Raw genomic sequence first — 27,334 nt, 5'->3', positions numbered from 1 at the left:
TCATTATGACAAGTTAACTTTTTTACATATCAGAATCTTACAATGTTCAATCAGACATTCAGTATCGTGCTGGGAGATCACAGAGAGGTTTGAGAGCTTCGTTTTTGAAGTTTTGCTTTTTTAATCCTTTACAACCATCACTTCCAAACACAGACACCTTTACCCCCTTTCTACTTTGGTCTTTATTTAATCCTTTACATTTATTTACTTTAATTTCATTTTGAAATTTAATCATTTGATTTTTTATCATTTTATTTTTTATCTCCAAGTTTTACTATGTTTCCACAGTTTCACCCACTGTGGGCTTTTATTTATTACTTATTTTTAGTTTCGTAACTTGACTTTGTAAGTTTTCTCCAACATGGGCATCTGCTTATTTATTATTTATTTATACTTTTTTTTTTATTTTTAAGTAACTGTTGAAGTCCAAATAGTTTAGCCCAGAAAGCATCAGTGTTCAGCTGCTATTATTATTATTATTATTATTATTATTATCATTATTATTATTATTATTACTATTAATTGAGGGAGGTTGAGGATATAGAAAGGGAAGCTGAACTGAAGGAAGGCTGGATATCCACCACACCAGCGGCCTAAACACCGCACCGCACCTCGCTCGTCTACCGGAGCCCAGCAGCCTAGGTGGATGACTCGTGAGGACCATCCCCCTCTCCCCTCCTCCCTCCACCTCAGCTCCGACCCTGCGCTCGTGGTGGGCTCATCCAACATTCAGTACATATTCATCCCTCAAGCACATACGCTTTGCTTTCCAGGGTGTCCAAGTCCAAGGCATTAATTCCAGAATGCCATCGCATCAGCGGGAACACCAATTGGCGTCCGCTCTATAGCCGTCAACGTGGGATTAAAATGACATCAGGCTTTAGGAATCGGAGAAACTCAAGGATGAGTTTCATCACTCTTAGTCATGCTCTCCTGGATTCTGGTAAACAGCGCACCACTGCAGTTATTACTCTGGCCAAGTAAAGTTCAGCCAAATCTGCCAACTTCACATCTGGTGAAAAGAACACTGTGGCCCTCCCAAGTTTACACCTTTTGGACAATTTCACTTTCAATAGGGAACTTTTTTAAGTAGATGGTCTATACCCCAACTCAGCTGGTTCCCATCTTTTAGCTATGAACATAGAGCTGACTTTAGACTTCAGCTAGTCATTCTGCATCTGACTGCCAGTGGGTACAATGTGTTCACATTAATTAAACATTTACTCCTTAACTCCCCATAGACGATATAAATATCATGCTCCTATGTGCAGAAATCTTTCTAATTTAATTGCAGTTCAAATGGTAACAGTCCATCTCCAGTCTGTGCTGCCTGTAAATTGTGTCAACAGTCTAACTGACCCCCTTACATTCAAAAGCAGAAACAAGGTTTAGGTTTATCACATATCAATGCCAGAAGCGTACGCAGTCATTCTTGTTTCTAAACGGATCTCGATGTCTTTATTATCACTGAACCCTGGCTAAAGAAAACTGATGATTTAATTGTAACTATAAATGTCTATGACATAAAACTAGTAAAGGAGGTGGTGTGGCCGTCTATATAAGGCGATGCTATTCAGTTACAGTCGTAAATTCCATCTCAGTGGCCAAATACTTTGAATTTGTTTCATTGAAGCTTGATGTGTGGTAAAATAACTATCGTTGTGATTGGGGTCTACAGACCTCCCTCAGCTTCAGCTTCAGCTGTGACAGTGTCGCCGTGCAAATGGGCAATTATTTCACATTGAAAGTAGTTGAACTGCAGCACAGCTACCTTGAAGAGAAATGTAGCTGGCAAAACTGCAGTTACTCAAAAAAGAGTAGTTCAAACTACTACTACCACTGTAAAAAAAAAAAAAAAAAAAAAAAAAAAAAAAAGATCAAATAATAGTCATTATCATGGTCCCCAGAAATGCTTTCTTTTTGCACTAGGGGAGAATTATACAGCTCATTAGGGAAAACCAGCAATGTATGGCAATTTTCTGTTGACTGATGGTAACCATAGTGGAGTGGTGTGCAACTCACTAATCAGGATTGCAGTATAAAGAGAGAGAGGAGGCGGTATTTGCTTAAACGGGTTTGGAAAAGAATACATTATAGGGCTAAAAGTAGTTGGACTTAACCTGTGGATAACCACGCCTCAAAATGACAAAAAAAGTAATTAACTACTTCAACTTCCAGACAAATTTGAATGTAGTTGAACTACTAACAAACTGCTGCAATATGTAATTAAAACTACTAATTTACCTAAATGTAGTTAACTCCCCAATTACAAGTAATGACTGTGACATCAGCTGGCAAATAAAATAGCAAATAAACACTTGTGTGCAATGGTCATCATCGTCATCCATGTTCTTGTTTTCTGTACACTAACACTGAAACACTGGGTATGTCCATTTTATACCCAGCAGTTTCTGAACACATGCACAACACACTTCACACAGCCTCATCTCCCCGGCGCGCACAGCTCCTTATCCGTGCGCTTATTCGCCGTGGGTTTGGCGAGGGAACCTTCCGGTCTTCAGGGGAACTCTTTAGCGGGAGCACCGCGAGGGCCGTAGAGGCCGGAGCTCCCAGAAGCCCTCAGGCCGCCGCCGGGGCAGCCGTTGGCGCCGCCGTGGAGGGACGGGCAGCTCTTCTGCCGCGCCTGGCGGGCGCCGGGGTTGTCCGCGTCGGAGGGGTCGAAGGTCGCGGCGGCGGCCACGCTGGACTCCAGGCGGGTGACGGTGTACATGCTGCTCTGGCGGGCGGGGTGGAAGCGCGCCATCTGGAGCTCCAGCTCGTCGTAGGTGGACACCTTGATGAAGGGGCACCAGCGGAACGCCCGCTTGAACCCGGCTCGGAATCTGAGAGAGAGAGAGAGGGGAGGAGAGAGAGAGGGGGGGAGAGAGAGGGGAGGAGAGAGAGAGGAGAGAGAGAGCGAGAGAGAGGAGGAGAGAGAGAGATAGTGGAGGGGGAGAGGGAGAGGGAGAGAGTGGGGGAGAGAGAGAAAGAGGGAGAGGGAGAGAGAGGGGGGGAGAGAGAGAGAGAGAGAGAGGGGAGGAGAGAGAGAGAGAGAGAGAGAGGGGGAGAGAGAGAGAGAGGGGGGGAGAGAGAGAGATAGTGGAGGGGGAGAGGGAGAGGGAGAGAGTGGGGGAGAGAGTGAGAAAGAGGGAGAGGGAGAGAGAGGGGGGGAGAGGAGAGAGAGAAAGAGAGAGATAGAGAATGAGAGAGAGAAAGATGGAGAGAGAGAGAGAGAGAGAATGAGAGAGAGAGAGAGAGAGAGAGAGAGAGAGAGAGCTGGCTTTGTAGCTGGCATTTATGATCAAATTAATTCTGATGAAGTCATCAAGGAGGAATTTGATCCAGTAGAGTGAGATCACCGTCTCTATTTTTGAACAAATTAATTTCCTGACATTTGAAACATACAGGGTGCATCCCACTGCTTTTCACTCCTCACCATCTTTCCTCCACTCCATCACTACCACTCGTCTCCCACCCGGAAGTATGTGGAGGAAAGGAACAGGAGGAGACGAGTTTGGAGGGAGGGAGGATACTAAGATGGGTTTCCGAGGGGAGGAGAAGACAGAAGAGGAAAGAAGGTTGCATTTGAGTATTGGGACGCACCCACATCTCAAATGGACAGGAAGAGCCTCTCACTTCCTCTCCAGGTTCATTAGGATCTGCGGTTAATCCCAACACTGGAGCTCAGTACAAAAGTACATTCAGAGCTTGAATTAAGAGGAAAATTGAAAGAAAATAATACTGTTTTCACTCCTCCGCTCAAGATAATTGAATTCCCCTGAGGCTGACTACACAAGCATTTGAGTTTCATAAAGTCATAGAACGCAAAGCAGGCTGCAGGGACACATTCTGTTTACTGAACTGCAGTGGAATTAATGCCGAAGATCTGTCGGTTCTCGCACAAGATATTCTAATCATGTTATTGTACGGTTTGGTGATCACATAACTCAAATTTAAAAAATATTCCACCTTCATTAGTACGAGTGGGGATTCATTACCAAATCAGCAACTCTCATGTAAAAAAGACATAACCAAAAAGTCTTTATGACACACATTCCTCCTCTTCAAAGTCATGCATAAGTGCCTTGTGAAGACATTACATAACAGTACATTAGAGGCATTTAGCAGATGATCTTATCCAGAGCGACATACACAACTTTTTACATTTTCATTGCATCCATTTACGCAGTTGGATACATACTGTAGCAATGCAGGTTAAGTACACTGCTCAAGGGTACAACGGCAGTGCCCTACCTGGGAATCGAACCTGTGACCTTTAGGCTACAAGACCAGCTCCTTACCCATTATACTACACTGCCCCCCGCAAGCTGAAGACCAGCTGTACCCACCTGCTGTTGACGCAGCAGTAGATGATGGGGTTGTACATGGTGGAGCTCATGGCCAGCCACATCACTGAGAGGTAGACCTGCTGGATGTACTTCCACTTGGTGAGCAGCTTGTTAAGTCCAGTGACGATGAAGTAGATGTGATAAGGCATCCAGCAAAATGCGAAGGTCAGCACCACGATGATCATCATCTTCACCACCTGCAACAGGTAAAATAATTAACAGAATTGTACATTACATGTACTATGTTATAGTTGAATTAACACTGGACATTTTACTGTGTGCGTACGTGATGCAGTAGTTGTGAACTTAAATAAATCTATTGATTTAACAGAACTAATTATTGTTTCAATTCTTGGTTCGTTGCGCACTGTTTTTTCAGGAACATGTATTGCTGACTTCATAGTAAGCTGCCAGGGATCTTTCCAATAACACCAAAAAAAAAATGTGACTTAAATGTCACATTAATTCATATTTGCATTATTGCGTGGGACATATAAAATAAATCAAACTTTGAGTCATCATGTCATATTAATATGCCTGAAAAGGATCTAATGAAATCTATTTCTTATGAAAGCCAAACATCTAAATGTGGTCGGGAAGAAGAAGAAGATTCCTTATGCAAGTCAGACATCCACATGAATTCGAAGCAGCGAAGCGTGGAGCCGTTGAGCACTGGAAAGGGTATTGGAATATTCTGTGTGCTGCATTTCTCCATCAAATGACCTCATCATTAATGTCCTCTCAGTCTGCATTTGCAAGTTTACTGATTTCATAATGTCACTCTCAGAAGCTGCATACCCGTCCAGAAAGAAGAAGAAGAAGAATAAGTTTTATTTTGATTCCACATATAGAGCCAAATCATTCAAATTTATTAGCTTTATTATTTTTAAATAATCTTTTTTTTTCAGAGCAGCCAGAATAATTTGGGCTTATACTCTGAAAATTTGGTGGCGAGTGTTAGGTCAACTCTTACAGAGCACATAAAGTCCCTGTTGGACTCATATGTACTCTGATAGAGCTGAATAAAAACTGCACATTTTACTGACTCACAATACTTACTCACAATAACAATAACCGAAGGAGACAGTGCGTGAAAGACTAACAAGGATTGATGTTCAACAATGCGCTCCACTTAATTATCAAGAGTGCTGAAATATAAATATTCTAAAAGTCTCATAAATTTTTAATATATTAAATATTCATAAGCAGCAGCTGGTGAATCCGACTAGAATGAATCATTTTGCTGTGAAGCGCTAAATATGATTATTTTATATGAAATGGCACTGATTAATGTGTAAATTATTTAAAATGTAAAAACAAACACAATAAAATAAATCATTAAAAAAAATAAAATATAAATTTAAAAAAATGACTTCCTTTGATTTTGTGGATGATAAGAAATAGCTTCCATAGCATATCACTATTTGAGTTTAGCCGAGGATAGATCTTATTCACCCTTTCTTTGAAGTCAGTGTCCACAGCTTGAAGGAGCCTGCTTTAAAGTTTTAAAACCGGCCCGCTCTGGTTCTAGTTTGAATTGCAGTCAGCTGAAGGCTGCAATGCGCAGAAAACTTGCATTAAAACTTTATTCCCGGGACAAACGTGTAAATTTTACATCAGTAGCACAAGTCTGGGCTTTAACAAATGTCCAGCTTTGGCAGGGGTAGGTGTTCAGCTGGGGGGTAACGCTGACTGCTGCAGTAATTCAAGCTTCCTGCTTCTTCTTCTTTTGATTTATATTTCAATCATTACATTTGGACTTCAATGCATTTTTGTTTCGAGCAAACAAATCAATAAGAGAACACATTTCTCCATCTGAAAAAATATTTTTTTCCTGGCTTTGCCTCGTCCATTTTACAAGAAACCGAGCCAGTTCCGCAGTATGCAAATTAGGAGGTAACACTTTCGTGCAACGGACTTTGCATATGAACATCTGTCGTAAGTAGTCATCCCTGCCAGTGTCTAGTTGATGTGACCAACCTCTCTTGGGCCTATATTACATTACAGGCATTTATCCAGAGCAGCACAATAGCTGAATGTATACTGAAGCAATGAGGTTATGTACCTCGCTCAAGGGTACAACAATGGTGCAACAACGGCAGTCGAACCTGTTACCACAGGGAAGCAAACCTGTGACTTTTAGGTTACCAGACCAGCTCAATACACATTATACTAGACAGCCGTCTATGCCCAAAATAAGTAGAGACTAACAATGTCAGGCGTTTATGCAACTTTGTATCACTTAACACAACCTCAAACCCTGCTTCAACAATCATAATCAGAAAATCTAGTTGTGTAATCATGTGTATGGTTTTATAACATTTCCAGGATTATTTATTATCCCAAAAAAAGTTGAAGGTGATAGGGAAAAGGTTAGGTACAGTGCATTGCCATTTAAACAGCCTGTATTGTCGTTTACATTGTTGTCAACTGCAAGCATGACTAAAAGAATGCTTTATGTGAAATTTGGTGAAAAAAAAAATGCAGAGGCTGGATGCATAAATGATGGATGGGTTGCTAAATATTTTAGCGTTGTGTCTTAGGCCCCACATCATGAGCTAATAAGATAAACCCTCAACAACCATATTAGCAGATATGAATAAAATATCAGCTGCATTATACTTTCATATGTGCATGTAAACAGGCTCAGCGTATATACATAAACAGTGGAGTCCGTAAGCATTTGCACAGTGACACAATTTTGATTCTTTTGGCTCTGCACTCCAGCACCCTGGATTTGAAGACTGTCAGCTTTAATTAAAGGGTATTTATGTTCACATCAGGTACATTCTTACTGTATTTTCGTTGTCTAGCTGCCCCTTCAAAACTGCAGGGTCAATGTTGTATATGGTTAATGATTATGTCTTTAGCAATGAAAAATAAAATAAAATCTACAGAAATAATCTAGTACATTATAAGCATTCATCTGACGCCAGAACAACACAACATTTCACATAGCATTTTACATTGCATCCATTTACACAGCTGGACATACAATGAAGCAATGCAGGTTAAGTACCTCGCTTAAGGGAACAACAGCAGTGTCCTACTTGGGAATCTAACCAGTGACCTTTAGGTTACAAGGCCAGCTCCTTACCCATTATACTACACTGCCGCCGATAGTACAAGCATGTATCACAGTAGTTCATGTTGTTCAAGCAACTGATGGTATTATGCCAACATTCTTGTTCAATCAACAAAATGCAATACTTTCTATCCATTTATTCCACATACCGAAGCAGGGTTGGCTTAGTCGGAGTTACTAACCCTAACCCTAACCCTAACCCTAGCATTAACCCTAACCCTAACCCTAACCCTAGCTGTAACCCTAACCCAAACCCTAGCTGTATCCCTAACCCTAAACCTAACCTTAACCCTAGCTGTAACCCTAACCCTAACGCAAGCTGTAACCCTAACCCTAACCCTAGCTGTAACCCTAACCCTAACCCTAGCAGTAACCGTAACCCTAGCCCTAGATGTAACCCTAACCCTACCCCTAACCCTAGCTCTAACCCTAACCCTAGCTGTAACTCGCACCCTAACTCTAACTCTAGCTGTAACCCTAACCCTAACCTTGACCTAGCTCTAACCTAAACCCTAGCTTTATCTCAAACCCTAACTCGAACTCTAGCTGTAACCCTAACCCTAACCCTAACACTATCTGTAATCCTAAGCCTAACCATAGCTGTATCCCTAACCCTAACCCTAGCTGTAACCCTAACCCTAGCTGTAAACCTAACACTAACCCTAACCCTAGCTGAAACCCTAACCCTAACCCTAACCCTAGCTGTAACCCTAACCCTAACTCTAGCTGTAACCCTAATCCTAACCCTAGCTGTAACCTTAACCCTAACCCTAACCCTAGCTGTAACCCTAACCCTAACCCTAACCCTAGATGAAACCGTAACCCTAACCCTAACCCTTTCTTTAACCCTATCACTAATCCTAGCTTTAACCCTAACCCTAACCCTAGCTGTAACCCTAACCCTAACCCTAGCTGTAACCCTAACCCTAATCATAACCCTAGCTGTAACCCTAACCCTAACCCAAGCTGTAAGCCTAACCCTAACCCTAGCTGTAACCCTAACCCTAACCCTAGCTGTATCCCTAACCCTAACCCTAGCTGTAACCCTAACCCTAACCATAACCCTAGCAGTAACCCTAACCCTAACCCAAGCTGTAACCCTAACCCTAACCCTAGCTGTAACCCTAACCCTAACCCTAAACCTAGCTGTATCCGTAAACCTAGCCCCAGCTGTAACCCTAGACCTAACCTTTATGCTAGCAGTAACCCTAACCCTAACCCTAGCTGTAACCCTAACCCTAACCCTAGCTCTAACCCTAACCCTAACCCTAACCCTAGCTCTAACCCTAACCCTAACCCTAGCTCTAACCCTAACCCTAACTCTAGCTATAACCCTAACCCTAACCCCAGCTGTAACCCTAACCCTAACCCTAACCCTAGCTGTAATCCTAACCCTAATATTAACCCTAGATGAATCCCTAACCCTAGCCTTAACCCTAAACCTTACTTTAACCCTATCCCTAATCCTAGCTTTAACCCTAACCCTAGCTGTAACCCTAACCCTAACCCTAACCCTAACTGTAACCCTAACCCTAACCCTAGCTGTATCCCTAGCCCTAACCCTAGCTGTAACCGTAACCCTAACCTTAACCCTAGCTGAAACCCTAACCCTAACCTGAATTGTAACCCTAACCCTAGCAGTAACCGTAACCCTAGCCCTAGATGTACCCCTAACCCTAACCCTAACCCCAGCTCTAAACTTAACCCCAGCTGTAACCCTAACCCTAACCCTAGCAATAACCCTAACCCTAACCCTAGCTGTAACCCTAACCCTAACCCTAACCCTAGCTGTAACCCTAACCCTAACCCTAGCTGTAACCCTAGCCCTAACCCTAACCCTAGCAGTAACCATAACCCTAGCCCTAGATGTTACCCTAACCCTAACCCTAACCCTAGCAGTAACCCCAACCCTAACCCTAGCTGTAACCCTAACCATAACCCTAGCTGTAAACCTAACCCTAACCCTAGCTGAAACCCTAACCCTAACCCTAACCCTAGCTGTAACCCTAACCCTAACTCTAGCTGTAACCCTAACCCTAACCCTAGCTGTAACCCTAACCCTAACCCTAACCCTAGCTGTAATCCTAACCCTAACCCTAGATGAAACCCTAACCCTAACCCTTGCTTTAACCCTAACCCTAACCCTAACCCTAACCCTAACCCTAGCTCTAACCCTAACCCTAACCCTAACCCTAGCTCTAACCCTAACCCTAACTCTAGCTGTAACCCTAACCCTAACCCTAGCTGTAACCCTAACCCTAACCCTAACCCTAGCTGTAACCCTAACCCTAATGCTAACCCTAGATGAATCCCTAATCCTAGCTTTAACCCTAACCCTTGCTTTAACCCTAGCTGTAACCCTAACCCAAACCCTAGCTGTATCCCTAACCCTAAACCTAACCTTAAGCCTAGCTGTAACCCTAACCCTAACGGAAGCTGTAACCCTAACCCTAACCCTAGCTGTAACCCTAACCCTAACCCTAGCAGTAACCGTAACCCTAGCCCTAGATGTAACCCTAACCCTACCCCTAACCCTAACCCTAACCCTAACCCTAGCTGTAACCCTAACCCTAACCCTAGCCCTAGATGTTACCCTAACCCGAACCCTAACCCTAGCAGTAACCCTAACCCTAACCCTTGCTGTAACCCTAACCCTAACCCTAGCTGTAACCCTAACCCTAACCCTAACCCTAGCAGTAACCGTAACCCTAGCCTTAGATGTAACCCTAACCCTAACGTTAACCCTAACCCTAACCCTAGCTGTATCCCTAACCCTAACCCTAGCTGTAACCCTAACCCTAACCCTAACCCAAGCTGTAAGCCTAACCCTAACCCTAGCTGTAACCCTAACCCTAACCCTAGCTGTATCCCTAACCCTAACCCTAGCTGTAACCCTAACCCTAATGCTAACCCTAGATGAATCCCTAATCCTAGCTTTAACCCTAACCCTTGCTTTAACCCTAGCTGTAACCCTAACCCAAACCCTAGCTGTATCCCTAACCCTAAACCTAACCTTAACCCTAGCTGTAACCCTAACCCTAACGCAAGCTGTAACCCTAACCCTAACCCTAGCTGTAACCCTAACCCTAACCCTAGCAGTAACCGTAACCCTAGCCCTAGATGTAACCCTAACCCTACCCCTAACCCTAGCTCTAACCCTAACCCTAGCTGTAACTCGCACCCTAACTCTAACTCTAGCTGTAACCCTAACCCTAACCTTGACCCTAGCTTTAACCTAAACCCTAGCTTTATCTCAAACCCTAACTCGAACTCTAGCTGTAACCCTAACCCTAACCCTAACACTATCTGTAATCCTAACCCTAACCATAGCTGTATCCCTAACCCTAACCCTAGCTGTAACCCTAACCCTAGCTGTAAACCTAACACTAACCCTAACCCTAGCTGAAACCCTAACCCTACCCTAACCCTAGCTGTAACCCTAACCCTAACTCTAGCTGTAACCCTAATCCTAACCCTAGCTGTAACCTTAACCCTAACCCTAACCCTAGCTGTAACCCTAACCCTAACCCTAACCCTAGATGAAACCCTAACCCTAACCCAAACCCTTTCTTTAACCCTATCACTAATCCTAGCTTTAACCGTAACCCGAACCCTAGCTGTAACCCTAACCCTAACCCTAGCTGTAACCCTAACCCTAATCATAACCCTAGCTGTAACCCTAACCCTAACCCAAGCTGTAAGCCTAACCCTAACCCTAGCTGTAACCCTAACCCTAACCCTAGCTGTATCCCTAACCCTAACCCTAGCTGTAACCCTAACCCTAACCATAACCCTAGCAGTAACCCTAACCCTAACCCAAGCTGTAACCCTAACCCTAACCCTAGCTGTAACCCTAACCCTAACCCTAAACCTAGCTGTATCCGTAAACCTAGCCCCAGCTGTAACCCTAGACCTAACCTTTATGCTAGCAGTAACCCTAACCCTAACCCTAGCTGTAACCCTAACCCTAACCCTAGCTCTAACCCTAACCCTAACCCTAACCCTAGCTCTAACCCTAACCCTAACCCTAGCTCTAACCCTAACCCTAACTCTAGCTGTAACCCTAACCCTAACCCCTGCTGTAACCCTAACCCTAACCCTAACCCTAGCTGTAATCCTAACCCTAATATTAACCCTAGATGAATCCCTAACCCTAGCCTTAACCCTAAACCTTACTTTAACCCTATCCCTAATCCTAGCTTTAACCCTAACCCTAGCTGTAACCCTAACCCTAACCCTAACCCTAACTGTAACCCTAACCCTAACCCTAGCTGTATCCCTAGCCCTAACCCTAGCTGTAACCGTAACCATAACCTTAACCCTAGCTGAAACCCTAACCCTAACCTGAACTGTAACCCTAACCCTAGCAGTAACCGTAACCCTAGCCCTAGATGTACCCCTAACCCTAACCCTAACCCCAGCTCTAAACTTAACCCCAGCTGTAACCCTAACCCTAACCCTAGCAATAACCCTAACCCTAACCCTAGCTGTAACCCTAACCCTAACCCTAACCCTAGCTGTAACCCTAACCCTAACCCTAGCTGTAACCCTAGCCCTAACCCTAACCCTAGCAGTAACCATAACCCTAGCCCTAGATTTTACCCTAACCCTAACCCTAACCCTAGCAGTAACCCCAACCCTAACCCTAGCTGTAACCCTAACCATAACCCTAGCTGTAAACCTAACCCTAACCCTAGCTGAAACCCTAACCCTAACCCTAACCCTAGCTGTAACCCTAACCCTAACTCTAGCTGTAACCCTAACCCTAACCCTAGCTGTAACCCTAACCCTAACCCTAACCCTAGCTGTAATCCTAACCCTAACCCTAGATGAAACCCTAACCCTAACCCTTGCTTTAACCCTAACCCTAACCCTAACCCTAACCCTAGCTCTAACCCTAACCCTAACCCTAACCCTAGCTCTAACCCTAACCCTAACTCTAGCTGTAACCCTAACCCTAACCCTAGCTGTAACCCTAACCCTAACCCTAACCCTAGCTGTAACCCTAACCCTAATGCTAACCCTAGATGAATCCCTAATCCTAGCTTTAACCCTAACCCTTGCTTTAACCCTAGCTGTAACCCTAACCCAAACCCTAGCTGTATCCCTAACCCTAAACCTAACCTTAAGCCTAGCTGTAACCCTAACCCTAACGCAAGCTGTAACCCTAACCCTAACCCTAGCTGTAACCCTAACCCTAACCCTAGCAGTAACCGTAACCCTAGCCCTAGATGTAACCCTAACCCTACCCCTAACCCTAACCCTAACCCTAACCCTAGCTGTAACCCTAACCCTAACCCTAGCCCTAGATGTTACCCTAACCCTAACCCTAACCCTAGCAGTAACCCTAACCCTAACTCTTGCTGTAACCCTAACCCTAACCCTAGCTGTAACCCTAACCCTAACCCTAACCCTAGCAGTAACCGTAACCCTAGCCTTAGATGTAACCCTAACCCTAACGTTAACCCTAACCCTAACCCTAGCTGTATACCTAACCCTAACCCTAGCTGTAACCCTAACCCTAACCCTAACCCAAGCTGTAAGCCTAACCCTAACCCTAGCTGTAACCCTAACCCTAACCCTAGCTGTATCCCTAACCCTAACCCTAGCTGTAACCCTAACACTAACCATAACCCTAGCAGTAACCCTAACCATAACCCAAGCTGTAATCCTAACCCTAACCCTAGCTGTAACCCTAACCCTAACCCTAAACCTAGCTGTATCCGTAAACCTAGCCCCAGCTGTAACCCTAGACCTAACCTTTATGCTAGCAGTAACCCTAACCCTAACCCTAGCTGTAACCCTAACCCTAACCCTAGCTCTAACCCTAACCCTAACCCTAACCCTAGCTCTAACCCTAACCCTAACCCTAACTCTAGCTGTAACCCTAACCCTAACCCCAGCTGTAACCCTAACCCTAACCCTCACCCTAGCTGTAATCCTAACCCTAATGCTAACCCTAGATGAATCCCTAACCATAGCCTTAACCCTAAACCTTACTTTAACCCTATCCCTAATCCTAGCTTTAACCCTAACCCTAGCTGTAACCCTAACCCTAACCCTAACCCTAACTGTATCCCTAGCCCTAACCCTAGCTGTAACCGTAACCCTAACCTTAACCCTAGCTGAAACCCTAACCCTAACCTGAACTGTAACCCTAACCCTAGCAGTAACCGTAACCCTAGCCCTAGATGTACCCCTAACCCTAACGCTAACCCCAGCTCTAAACTTAACCCCAGCTGTAACCCTAACCCTAACCCTAGCAATAACCCTAACCCTAAACCTAGCTGTAACCCTAACCCTAACCCTAACCCTAGCTGTAACCCTAACCCTAACCCTAGCTGTAACCCTAGCCCTAACCCTAACCCTAGCAGTAACCATAACCCTAGCCCTAGATGTTACCCTAACCCTAACCCTAACCCTAGCAGTAACCCCAACCCTAACCCTAGCTGTAACCCTAACCATAACCCTAGCTGTAAACCTAACCCTAACCCTAGCTGAAACCCTAACCCTAACCCTAACCCTAGCTGTAACCCTAACCCTAACTCTAGCTGTAACCCTAACCCTAACCCTAGCTGTAACCCTAACCCTAACCCTAACCCTAGCTGTAATCCTAACCCTAACCCTAGATGAAACCCTAACCCTAACCCTAGCTGTAACCCTAACCCTAACCCTAACCCTAACCCTAACCCTAGCTCTAACCCTAACCCTAACCCTAACCCTAGCTCTAACTCTAACCCTAACTCTAGCTGTAACCCTAACCCTAACCCTAGCTGTAACCCTAACCCTAACCCTAACCCTAGCTGTAACCCTAACCCTAATGCTAACCCTAGATGAATCCCTAATCCTAGCTTTAACCCTAACCCTTGCTTTAACCCTAGCTGTAACCCTAACCCAAACCCTAGCTGTATCCCTAACCCTAAACCTAACCTTAAGCCTAGCTGTAACCCTAACCCTAACGCAAGCTGTAACCCTAACCCTAACCCTAGCTGTAACCCTAACCCTAACCCTAGCAGTTACCGTAACCCTAGCCCTAGATGTAACCCTAACCCTACCCCTAACCCTAACCCTAGCTGTAACCCTAACCCTAACCCTAGCCCTAGATGTTACCCTAACCCTAACCCTAACCCTAGCAGTAACCCTAACCCTAACCCTTGCTGTAACCCTAACCCTAACCCTAGCTGTAACCCTAACCCTAACCCTAACCCTAGCAGTAACCGTAACCCTAGCCTTAGATGTAACCCTAACCCTAACGTTAACCCTAACCCTAACCCTAGCTGTATCCCTAACCCTAACCCTAGCTGTAACCCTAACCCTAACCCTAACCCAAGCTGTAAGCCTAACCCTAACCCTAGCTGTAACCCTAACCCTAACCCTAGCTGTATCCCTAACCCTAACCCTAGCTGTAACCCTAACCCTAACCATAACCCTAGCAGTAACCGTAACCATAACCCAAGCTGTAATCCTAACCCTAACCCTAAACCTAGCTGTATCCGTAAACCTAGCCCCAGCTGTAACCCTAGACCTAACCTTTATGCTAGCAGTAACCCTAACCCTAACCCTAGCTGTAACCCGAACCCTAACCCTAGCTCTAACCCTAACCCTAACCCTAACCCTAGCTCTAACCCTAACCCTAACCCTAGCTCTAACCCTAATCCTAACTCTAGCTGTAACCCTAACCCTAACCCCAGCTGTAACCCTAACCCTAACCCTCACCCTAGCTGTAATCCTAACCCTAATGCTAACCCTAGATGAATCCCTAACCCTAGCCTTAACCCTAAACCTTACTTTAACCCTATCCCTAATCCTAGCTTTAACCCAAACCCTAGCTGTAACCCTAACCCTAACCCTAACCCTAACTGTAACCCTAACCCTAACCCTAGCTGTATCCCTAGCCCTAACCCTAGCTGTAACCGTAACCCTAACCTTAACCCTAGCTGAAACTCTAACCCTAACCTGAACTGTAACCCTAACCCTAACCCTAACCCTAGCAGTAACCGTAACCCTAGCCCTAGATGTACCCCTAACCCTAACCCTAACCCCAGCTCTAAACTTAACCCCAGCTGTAACCCTAACCCTAACCCTAGCAATAACCCTAACCCTAACCCTAGCTGTAACCCTAACCCTAACCCTAACCCTAGCTGTAACCCTAACCCTAACCCTAGCTGTAACCCTAGCCCTAACCCTAACCCTAGCAGTAACCATAACCCTAGCCCTAGATGTTACCCTAACCCTAACCCTAACCCTAACCCTAGCAGTAACCCCAACCCTAACCCTAGCTGTAACCCTAACCATAACCCTAGCTGTAAACCTAACCCTAACCCTAGCTGAAACCCTAACCCTAACCCTAACCCTAGCTGTAACCCTAACCCTAACTCTAGCTGTAACCCTAACCCTAACCCTAGCTGTAACCCTAACCCTAACCCTAACCCTAGCTGTAACCCTAACCCTAACCCTAGATGAAACCCTAACCCTAACCCTTGCTTTAACCCTAACCCTAACCCTAACCCTAACCCTAACCCTAGCTCTAACCCTAACCCTAACCCTAACCCTAGCTCTAACCCTAACCCTAACTCTAGCTGTAACCCTAACCCTAACCCTAGCTGTAACCCTAACCCTAACCCTAACCCTAGCTGTAACCCTAACCCTAATGCTAACCCTAGAAGAATCCCTAATCCTAGCATTAACCCTAACCCTTGCTTTAACCCTAGCTGTAACCCTAACCCAAACCCTAGCTGTATCCCTAACCCTAAACCTAACCTTAAGCCTAGCTGTAACCCTAACCCTAACGCAAGCTGTAACCCTAACCCTAACCCTAGCTGTAACCCTAACCCTAACCCTAGCAGTAACCGTAACCCTAGCCCTAGATGTAACCCTAACCTTACCCCTAACCCTAACCCTAACCCTAACCCTAGCTGTAACCCTAACCCTAACGCAAGCTGTAACCCTAACCCTAACCCTAGCTGTAACCCTAACCCTAACCCTAGCAGTAACCGTAACCCTAGCCCTAGATGTAACCCTAACCTTACCCCTAACCCTAACCCTAACCCTAACCCTAGCTGTAACCCTAACCCTAACCCTAGCCCTAGATGTTACCCTAACCCTAACCCTAACCCTAGCAGTAACCCTAACCCTAACCCTTGCTGTAACCCTAACCCTAACCCTAGCTGTAACCCTAACCCTAACCCTAACCCTAGCAGTAACCGTAACCCTAGCCTTAGATGTAACCCTAACCCTAACCTTAACCCTAACCCTAACCCTAGCTGTATCCCTAACACTAACCCTAGCTGTAACCCTAACCCTAACCCTAACCCTAGCTGTAAACCTAACCCTAACCCTTGCTGTAACCCTAACCCTAACCCTAGCTGTATCCCTAACCCTAAACCTAACCTTAACCCTAGCTGTAACCCTAACCCTAACCCTAACCCTAGCTGTAACCCTAACCCTAACCCTAGATGAAACCCTAACCCTAACCCTTGCTTTAACCCTAACCCTAACCCTAACCCTTACCCTAACCCTAGCTCTAACCCTAACCCTAACCCGAACCCTAGCTCTAACCCTAACCCTAACCCTAGCTCTAACCCTAACCCTAACTCTAGCTGTAACCCTAACCCTAACCCTAGCTGTAACCCTAACCCTAACCCTAACCCTAGCTGTAACCCTAACCCTAATGCTAACCCTAGATGAATCCCTAATCCTAGCTTTAACCCTAACCCTTGCTTTAACCCTAGCTGTAACCCTAACCCAAACCCTAGCTGTATCCCTAACCCTAAACCTAACCTTAACCCTAGCTGTAACCCTAACCCTAACGCAAGCTGTAACCCTAACCCTAACCCTAGCTGTATCCCTAACCCTAACCCTAGCAGTAACCGTAACCCTAGCCCTAGATGTAACCCTAACCTTACCCCTAACCCTAACCCTAACCCTAACCCTAGCTGTAACCCTAACCCTAACGCAAGCTGTAACCCTAACCCTAACCCTAGCTGTAACCCTAACCCTAACCCTAGCAGTAACCGTAACCCTAGCCCTAGATGTAACCCTAACCTTACCCCTAACCCTAACCCTAACCCTAACCCTAGCTGTAACCCTAACCCTAACCCTAGCCCTAGATGTTACCCTAACCCTAACCCTAACCCTAGCAGTAACCCTAACCCTAACCCTTGCTGTAACCCTAACCCTAACCCTAGCTGTAACCCTAACCCTAACCCTAACCCTAGCAGTAACCGTAACCCTAGCCTTAGATGTAACCCTAACCCTAACCTTAACCCTAACCCTAACCCTAGCTGTATCCCTAACACTAACCCTAGCTGTAACCCTAACCCTAACCCTAACCCTAGCTGTAAACCTAACCCTAACCCTTTCTGTAACCCTAACCCTAACCCTAGCTGTAACCCTAACCCTAACCCTAGCCCTAGCTGTATCCCTAACCCTAAACCTAGCTGTAACCCTAACCCTAACCCTAACCCTAGCTGTATCCCTAACCCTAACCCTAGCTGTAACCCTAACCCTATCCCTAACCCTAGCTGTAAACCTAACCCTAACCCTAACCCTAGCTCTAACCCTAACCCTAACCCGAACCCTAGCTCTAACCCTAACCCTAACCCTAGCTCTAACCCTAACCCTAACTCTAGCTGTAACCCTAACCCTAACCCTAGCTGTAACCCTAACCCTAACCCTAACCCTAGCTGTAACCCTAACCCTAATGCTAACCCTAGATGAATCCCTAATCCTAGCATTAACCCTAACCCTTGCTTTAACCCTAGCTGTAACCCTAACCCAAACCCTAGCTGTATCCCTAACCCTAAACCTAACCTTAACCCTAGCTGTAACCCTAACCCTAACGCAAGCTGTAACCCTAACCCTAACCCTAGCTGTAACCCTAACCCTAACCCTAGCAGTAACCGTAACCCTAGCCCTAGATGTAACCCTAAGCCTACCCCTAACCCTAACCCTAACCCTAACCTTAGCTGTAACCCTAACCCTAACCCTAGCTGTAACCCTAACCCTAACCCTTGCCCTAGATGTTACCCTAACCCTAACCCTAACCCTAGCAGTAACCCTAACCCTAACCCTTGCTGTAACCCTAACCCTAACCCTAGCTGTAACCCTAACCCTAACCCTAGCCCTAGATGTTACCCTAACCCTAACCCTAACCCTAGCAGTAACCCTAACCCTAACCCTTGCTGTAACCCTAACCCTAACCCTAGCTGTAACCCTAACCCTAACCCTAACCCTAACCCTAGCAGTAACCGTAACCCTAGCCTTAGATGTAACCCTAACCCTAACCTTAACCCTAACCCTAACCCTTGCTGTATCCTTAACCCTAACCCTAGCTGTAACCCTAACACTAACCCTAACCCTAGCTGTAAACCTAACCCTAACCCTAACCCTTGCTGTAACCCTAACCCTAACCCTAACCCTAACCCTAGCTGTAACCCTAACCCTAACCCGAGCCCTAGCTGTATCCCTAACCCTAAACCTAGCTGTAACCCTAACCCTAACCCTAACCCTAGCTGTATCCCTAACCCTAACCCTAGCTGTAACCCTAACCCTATCCCTAACCCTAGCTGTAAACCTAACCCTAACCCTAACCCTAGCTGTAACCCTAACCCTAACCCTAACCCTAGCAGTAACCCTAACCCTAACCCTAACCCTTGCTGTAACCCTAACCCTAACCCTAACCCTAACCCTAGCTGTAACCCTAACCCTAACCCGAGCCCTAGCTGTATCCCTAACCCTAAACCTAGCTGTAACCCTAACCCTAACCCTAACCCTAGCTGTATCCCTAACCCTAACCCTAGCTGTAACCCTAACCCTAACCCTAACCCTAGCTGTAAACCTAACCCTAACCCTAACCCTAACCCTAGCAGTAACCCTAACCCTAACCCTAACCCTTGCTGTAACCCTAACCCTAACCCTAACCCTAACCCTTGCTGTAACCCTAACCCTAACCCGAGCCCTAGCTGTATCCCTAACCCTAAACCTAGCTGTAACCCTAACCCTAACCCTAACCCTAGCTGTATCCCTAACCCTAACCCTTGCTGTAACCCTAACCCTAACCCTAGTTGTAACCCTAACCCTAACCCTAACCCTAGCAGTAACCGTAACCCTAGCCTTAGATGTAACCCTAACCCTAACCTTAACCCTAACCCTAACCCTAGCTGTATCCCTAACCCTAACCCTAGCTGTAACCCTAACCCTAACCCTAACCCTAGCTGTAAACCTAACCCTAACCCTAACCCTTGCTGTAACCCTAACCCTAACCCTAACCCTAACCCTAGCTGTAACCCTAACCCTAACCCGAGCCCTAGCTGTATCCCTAACCCTAAACCTAGCTGTAACCCTAACCCTAACCCTAACCCTAGCTGTATCCCTAACCCTAACCCTAGCTGTAACCCTAACCCTATCCCTAACCCTAGCTGTAAACCTAACCCTAACCCTAACCCTAGCTGTAACCCTAACCCTAACCCTAACCCTAGCAGTAACCCTAACCCTAACCCTAGCTGTAACTCTAACCCTAACCCTAGCTGTTACCCTAACCCTAACCCTAGCTGCAACCCTAACCCTAACCCTAACCCTAGATGTAACCCTAACCCTAACCATAACCCTAGCTGTAACCCTAACCTTAACCCTAACCCTAGATGAAACCCTAACCCTAACCCTAACCCTTGCTTTTACCCTATCCCTAATCCTATCTTTAACCCTAACCCTAACCCAAGCTGTAACCCTAACCCTAACCCTAGCTGTAACCCTAACCCTAACCCTAACCCTAGCAGTAACCGTAACCCTAGCCCTAGATGTAACTCTAACCCTAACCTTAACCCTAGCTCTAACCCTAACCCTAGCTGTAACTCTAACCCTAACTCTAACTCTAGCTGTTACCCTAACCCTAACCTTAACCCTAGCTCTAACCCTAACCCTAGCTGTAACTCTAACCCTAACTCTAACTCTAGCTGTAACCCTAACCCTAACCCTAACCATAGATAAAACCCTAACCCTAACCCTAACCCTAACCCTAGCTGTAACCCTAACCCTTACCCTAACCCTAGCTGTAAACCTAACCCTAACCCTAACCCTAGCTGTAACCCTAACCCTAACCCTAACCCTAGTAGTAACCCTAACCCTAACCCTAACCCTAGCTGTAACCCTAGCCCTAACCCTAGCTGTAACTCTAACCCTAACCCTAGCTGTTACCCTAACCCTAAACCTAACCTTAGCTGTAACCTTAACCCTAACCCTAACCCTAGCTGTAACCCTAACCCTAACCCAAGCTGTAATGCTAACCCTAACCCTAACCCTAGCTGTAAACCTAACCCTAACCCTAGCTATAACCCTATCCCTAACCGTAGCTGTAACACTAACCATAGCTCTAACCCTAACCCTAGCTGTACCCCTAACCCTAGCAACTGCATACAACACCCTAGCATCCACCTAGAACTCCATAGCAACCACCTTGAAACTTCCTAGCAACTGCCTTGAACTCCATAGCAACCACCTTGAAACTTCCTAGCAACTGCCTTGAACTCCATACAAACATCTAGCAAAACCCTAGCAACTGCCTAGAACTCCATACAACCACCTAGCAGAACCCTAGCAACCACCTTGAACTCCATAGCAACCAACTAGCAATACCCTAGCAACCACTTTGGACACCCAAGCAACCACCTAGAACACCCTAGCAACTGCCTAGAATTCCATAGCAACCACCTAGCACACCCTTGCAACTGCCTAGAAATCCATAGCAACCAGCTAGCAACACCCCAGCAACCACCTAGAACACCTTAGCAACTGTCTTGAACTCCATAGCAACCACCTAGCAACACCATAGCAACCACCTAGATCACCCTAGCAACCGCATATAGTGAGTAAAACACTGAGATACCATATTTTGATGAAGAGTTCATTTAGCTCCTTATATATGTGTCACAAATCAACTCGTTGCCATGATGTTATAGCACATACACAGTACTCTGTCTCTGCTCATACTACAGACACTGTTTGCTCTGTTCAGCACAAAGTTGACTTTGCATTGGCAGCAACCACACTTCACAATTTCTGCAGGAATTGTCTAGTTATTATAATTTTTCACTTCTTACCTTCCTCTTTGCTGTAAGCTGCCCATGGTAATTTTTATTTGTATCTCCTGGAATCTCCCCTCCCCACAAAGTTATTCCAATGATGGTGTAGGCGATTCCCATCACCACTAGGGGCAGTACATATACCAGTACAGTCACAATGATGTGGTACCTGCACAAACAAGAGAGAACATCATAGGAAAACTTTATACATGCTAATGAGCATAAAGGGAATTGAAAAAGAAAATATTTAGCACAAATATTTATGGGTTCATTAAACACGTATAAATTATGGCACAGCACATTAAAGTAAGTGCTGTTAGTTTGGATTTTTATTATTAAGCTTCTTTAGACTCTAGAGTGCCTGGTTTATCCCCCTGTATTATACGCCTGACAAAAGCAGTGCAGTTCTGAACGATAACCCCGCCCACTTTTTATGATGTAACCACCATTTTCTAGCAAATCACACAAACATTTGGGTTCAGTCAGGGTAGAGGTTGAAGAGAGAGAGAGAGAGAGAGAGGTGTCTGTAAAACGTCACACTTCTACAAACCTCCCCCTGAAAATCTCATCAATTTCTCAGTCAGCACATGCCCACTGTGTCTGACTCTGCTACAGTAAGGGTTCTTCTCAGATGTTGAGAGGATTTTGGAGTTTTCCAGCTGTCTGGGTTCTGAGACTATGGCTTCTACGCAGCCATGGCTGCTAAAACAACTGCAGCGTCCGCAAACCTCTGCAGGGTTTTAGGGTAGTGACCATTTTAAAGCGATCTGGCAAGAGTACTTTTTTTTTCTTTTATTTTCCTTTTTTTTTTAGAATGTTTGTTTAGTGGAAAGCGTGACATTTTACACTGACAATTTTCAGCAGCATCCTTTATCCCCCTCGGTTGCAAAGGAGAAAAATCAGAAACGCGCGCCCTCCAGTTCCTGAACATTCTGTACCGCCGCTCGGGGAAAGGACAGACTTCAGAGAAGAAGAAGAAGAAGAAGAAGGGAGAGAAGGAGGAAGAGAAGGAGGGAGATGCTCACATGAAGGAGTCCTCTGAAGATCGGGGCCAGTTCACGAAGCACAGCGTCCTCCGGGGGATGGTCGTGGTGGTGGAGTAGAAGCAGAGGGGGAAGGCCAGCACGATGGCCAGTGACCAGATGCAGACGATGACCACCCGGGTCGCCTTCGCCGACAGCCTGGGTTGCAGAGGGTGGATGAAGGCCATGTACCTTCACAGCGCGGACAAAAGCGCCATTAAGATCGTTTTCGCTTTCTCAAAAGGACAAAGAAATAATTATAATAATAATAATAGTCATTTTGAAAAATGCTGTCGTGGTTGTGATTCCCCTCGATTTTCTTTTCTAGTTTTGTTGAAAAATACATGATATTAAACCTTCAGCAGCCAAATTGGTTTTCAGTAAGATATTAAATTAGACCTAAATTTTGTACATTTTCTTGGCTATTGTAGTTACTCGGTATGAAGTGATGAAAACATGCCCTGCCATTCTGGCTACAAATATCCCTTCCCCTTCTCATTCAAGCAAAGCAGGCATGTTCACAGCTCAAGAACCAGAACATGCCTCATTCTATGCTAGGTAGTATAGTCCTATGCATTCACGTCATTCACAATAGAAAATATACATTTTAATTCACATGCTGGCCTTCAATTCACAAAACAAAAACTACATCATGAGTTTCAAACTTTTTAATGTGTTCCTTCAAAACAAATAGCACTTAAAATTATTTCATCATATTCACATTATGGACACTCTTAAGCATCGGGCATTACTGTATAAAAGGTTGCATTTTATACAGTGCAGTCTGTATGTATTTGGATAATGTCATAATTTTTGTTGTTTTGGTTCTGCACTACTGCACATTGGATTTGAAATGAAACAGTGAGGTCAAAGGGCAAACTGTCAGCTTTAACTTGTGTTTACATCCATGTGTCAGTGTTTACATCCAAATCATGTGAACTTTGTAGGAACTACAGCCCTTTTTATACATAGGTAGATACTGCAGCATTGGTTAGATGGATCACAGTTATAGCATTATGTAATGAAACTAATTAATGAAGGAGAAAGTGGAGTTTAAAAAATCTTTGTGAATTATTCGATTTCTATATTATAGGCTAAAGGGTGATTTTTGCAATTCAAGTAGTTTTTTAAGCATATCTTAAAAATATTGATATATTGTTTGAATTAAATATAGCCGCACAGCCACAAGGACCTCCATAAGCACTGGAACCCTCAGAAATGGAGAACAATTTAAACCACAGAGCCATTTATTATAATGCCAGCAAGGCTCATTTCAATTTAAATTTCAATGTGAGAGAGAGAGAGGGAGGGAGGGGGGGAGAAGGGAGAGAGAGAGAGAGAGAGAGAGAGAGAGAGGAAAGGAGGGAGGGAGACAGAGAAAGAGAGAGCTTCACATCACTTCCTTCATCATGAAATATGACGATGGCATTTCAAAAGCACCAAAAGTTGATCAATCTGCTGAACCACCCCTGCTTTTTGCCTTACTGTAATTATTCCTCCTGACAAATGGGTATACTGTATAAACAAAAGGAAATGGATGGATATATACATATATACTGTATATAAATACATACATACATACATATCATGCAAGGTTTATTAGCATGATAATGATGATGATGATGATGATGATGGTGATGATGATGATGATGATGATGATGATTATGATTATTATTATTATTATTATTATTATTATTATTATTATACTACATCTGGATATAAGCCAACTGATAAAGAAAATGTCGAATTATAAATGTCAAGAAAAATTATTTCACACAATATTACGCGTTGCCTGTAGGGGTACGATATCAATTGACGGATTAGATAACATGTTCGAGACTTTGCGTCTTCTAACTAAAAGCTGCACACTACCCAGAGTTTTACATTTCTGGACATCTTCGTAATAATGCAATGTAATGCATATCATCGTGACAGAGATTTTATGTTTCAATAAAACATTATGGAGAAACAGAATGTCTTACCTGTCAACGGCTATGGCTGTCATTGAATATATGCTGGAAAAGACAGCGGTGACAGGAAAGAAGTTGTGGAACTTGCAGTAAGAGTCACCAAAGTACCATTCACCATTTACAGCGTATATGAAATTAATAAGAGTGTTAAAGGCAGCCTTTGAAGCATCAGAAAAAGCCAAATTAAGCAGAAAGTAGTTGGTGACAGTGCGCATTCGCTTGTGTGCCAGGATTATCCAAATCACAATCAGGTTTCCGAAGACCGCCACGACTAATACGAAGCTGTAGGCGACTGACCACAAGGCGATTCGCCACGGCGGCTGAACAAACTGATTGGTAAAATTCCCCGTCACATTAGATCCATTACTTGGCGATGACATTTTAGAATATAGTTCAGGTTTCAAGGTGTATAAAGAGAATGTGAGCACCGGAGTGTCTGGCGCTGTTTCTGGCGATGCGCAAAACTGGAGAACACGCACTCCGTAGCGTACAGCAGGTGTCGGGTAAGAGAATCCTGAGCACAGAATTATTAAGAACAATCCGTCTACCGTGGTAGGTGGTATATCTGATGAATCCCATTTAGTTGCAGAAATGGCACCTTGCGCAAGATCAGCCTCTGAAGGCTGGGTATTACGCTTCTGTTCGCAAAAGGGCAATCCAAAACGGTGAGCCCACCCACTCAAGTGCGAAAGCACACCACTACTAGCCCACTGCTCCACTAGGATTGCGTTTTGCAGTTTGCCTGTAACGACTTCTCTTGTTTAACCATGCGCGTTACTACTCAAAAAGTCTGTGAATTGGCATCACTAATTGAAACCTAATTTCACATAGTTTCGGAGATGATCGAAGTTGAAGTAATCGCAGGCCACCGTCAAAAGGATATTTATATATATACGTACTAGTGGGATGTCTGCTTAATTACTACAACTACTTCACACTCTTTAATCATGTTTAATTCACTGACAAATAAAAAATAAAAAGCAGTCACTGGTGCTCATGACGAAAAAAATCTGGAAAAATTACAAATCAGTCTAAAAGGTGCTCATTGAAAAAAGGGCAGAAATACAAAAAAATACATAAAAATATAAAACTAGCATAGAAGAATGCTATGGGGAATTGGTGTAGAATTGGCCTAACTACAATAAAGTTCAAGTTTTTGAACTTGAAAAGCCATTTTAATGCATTGCTTTTTCTTACCAGAATGCCTTGCCATTTATTGATGTAAGGTCATACTCATGCACTGTGGCATTTTTCTATGCCACGGTTTCTTATTTATTTTGTAGGGTTTGTATATTGCTTCAATATATTTGTATATAACTTTCAAGATCAATTTCATACGCCTGTGAACAAGGAATTGTTATTCTGATCTAGTCTGCATTCCTGCACTGGAATAGCAGCTGCTGAATTTCAAGCAGACTTAAACATTCTATTATGCACCTCTTCTCTTTTTGCAGAAATCAAAACTGAAGACAGAAAACTCCAATTTGTCACCATCTACTGGAAAGGAAAAGAACATGAAAAAAGTAAAATCGATTTGTTAAGAGGGAGACATTCATCAACTTGTTTCAGTGATAAATGTGCTGGGAGATTGTTTTTGCTTTCAAGGGCAGAACCACAGATGGTTGGGATCCAGGACTGGAACTCTGGAAAACTGTCTCTCCATGAATTGGACCCAGAGGCCAGGCAGAACAGAGCTGGGCCCGTAATCAGAGTGAGCTCAACAAGACTTCTCTGGGTCGCTGAGGTCCTAGAGCTGGCCTCACATATTTAACTGTGCAGGGCGGAGAAACGGTTTTCAATCAAGCCAATCTTTCTTTTTCAGAGTGGGATGCACTATTAGATTGTCGCAAAATATGTCAAGAAGGCAATATTTTATGCATGAAATAAAAATAAAAATTTTAAAAGGCTAAAAATATATAAAAAATATATATTTTAAGCAGCATTGGGGGAAATAAATTGGCAATCAAGTGTCAATTGAATATTATGTCTGACTAGAAAGTGGAATATTTCTCATTAGTAAGGGAGTGCCCTCACAGGTTAAAAGGGACTTCTTGTGTGTATATTATTTTTCTTGGACGACAAAGGGTGTGGCATCGCAGACTGCATTTTGCCATGAAAAACAGAATAACCAGCCATTATATGTTTAGTTGCATTTTGCTGGGAGGTACAAATCAGAGAAGGACTAAAAATGAGAAAATAATAGTTGGCTTACCTGACATGCATGCATTTTAGGTGCGCTCCTGCAGGTGCCCTTGACGAAGGCACTGGCCTCAGAACTGGAGTTGGCCCCTGGGCGCAGCACAAGAGAGGCAGCTGCCCACTGCTCCTAAGTAACTAGGGGTCAAATGCAGAGGACAAATTACCCCACGGGGTTCAATAAAGTATATATTTTATCTTATCTTATCTTATCTTATCTTATCTGACCACATCAATGCCAGAACTTTCTGAACCAATCAGATTGGAGGACACCAGTCTCAATTATCATAACTTCCCTTTCCTGGCTCTTCAGAAGCTGTAAGTAAATGAGTGTATCATTTTATGTAAAATAAGTTTTAAAATATTAGGGAAAATAACATTCCATAAAACAATTATGTACCAGAAAACATGCCATGTTATCATGTGAGACTAAACAGCAAAAGATTCAGCAACAGTGCATTGCACGTGGTATGTTTAACCAAGTTCAAAAGGAATCAGTTTATTTATTTATTCATTCACTTGCTTTTTTTTTGCTTGAAGGTAGAGTTATGATCAGAAATAGGCTACCAGATGTCAATAGTGAGAATGGGTTTTCACAAATAAATAGCTTATCTTCTCCCGCAAAGTGGTTTCC

At 44.2% G+C, this 27,334-nt stretch overlaps 1 protein-coding gene across 2 annotated transcripts; it reads right to left on the bottom strand.

The window, feature by feature from the left end:
* Positions 1 to 1,851: 1,851 nt before the first annotated feature.
* Positions 1,852 to 25,178, bottom strand: LOC118231427 (neuromedin-K receptor-like). Of its 2 annotated transcripts, none has more exons than XM_035425225.1 (5): positions 24,517 to 25,178; positions 22,538 to 22,726; positions 21,531 to 21,681; positions 4,350 to 4,546; positions 1,852 to 2,843 (listed from the first exon to the last, which is right to left on the bottom strand). In XM_035425225.1, the coding sequence occupies exons 1-5, from the start codon at positions 24,882 to 24,884 to the stop codon at positions 2,519 to 2,521; spliced, it is 1,230 nt and encodes a 409-aa protein (XP_035281116.1). In that variant the 5' UTR covers positions 24,885 to 25,178; the 3' UTR covers positions 1,852 to 2,518. The 2 variants fall into 2 exon arrangements, with proteins under 2 accessions (XP_035281116.1, XP_035281115.1); XM_035425224.1 differs by having other exon boundaries at positions 22,538 to 22,693; positions 24,517 to 24,996.
* Between the last annotated feature and the right edge of the window lie 2,156 nt (positions 25,179 to 27,334).

Source organism: Anguilla anguilla, chromosome 7 (genome assembly GCF_013347855.1).
Source record: "Anguilla anguilla isolate fAngAng1 chromosome 7, fAngAng1.pri, whole genome shotgun sequence".
Classification (NCBI taxonomy): Eukaryota; Metazoa; Chordata; class Actinopteri; order Anguilliformes; family Anguillidae; genus Anguilla; species Anguilla anguilla.
The sequence above is the reverse complement of the archived record's forward strand: the minus strand, read 5'-3'. Positions and strand labels throughout refer to the sequence as shown.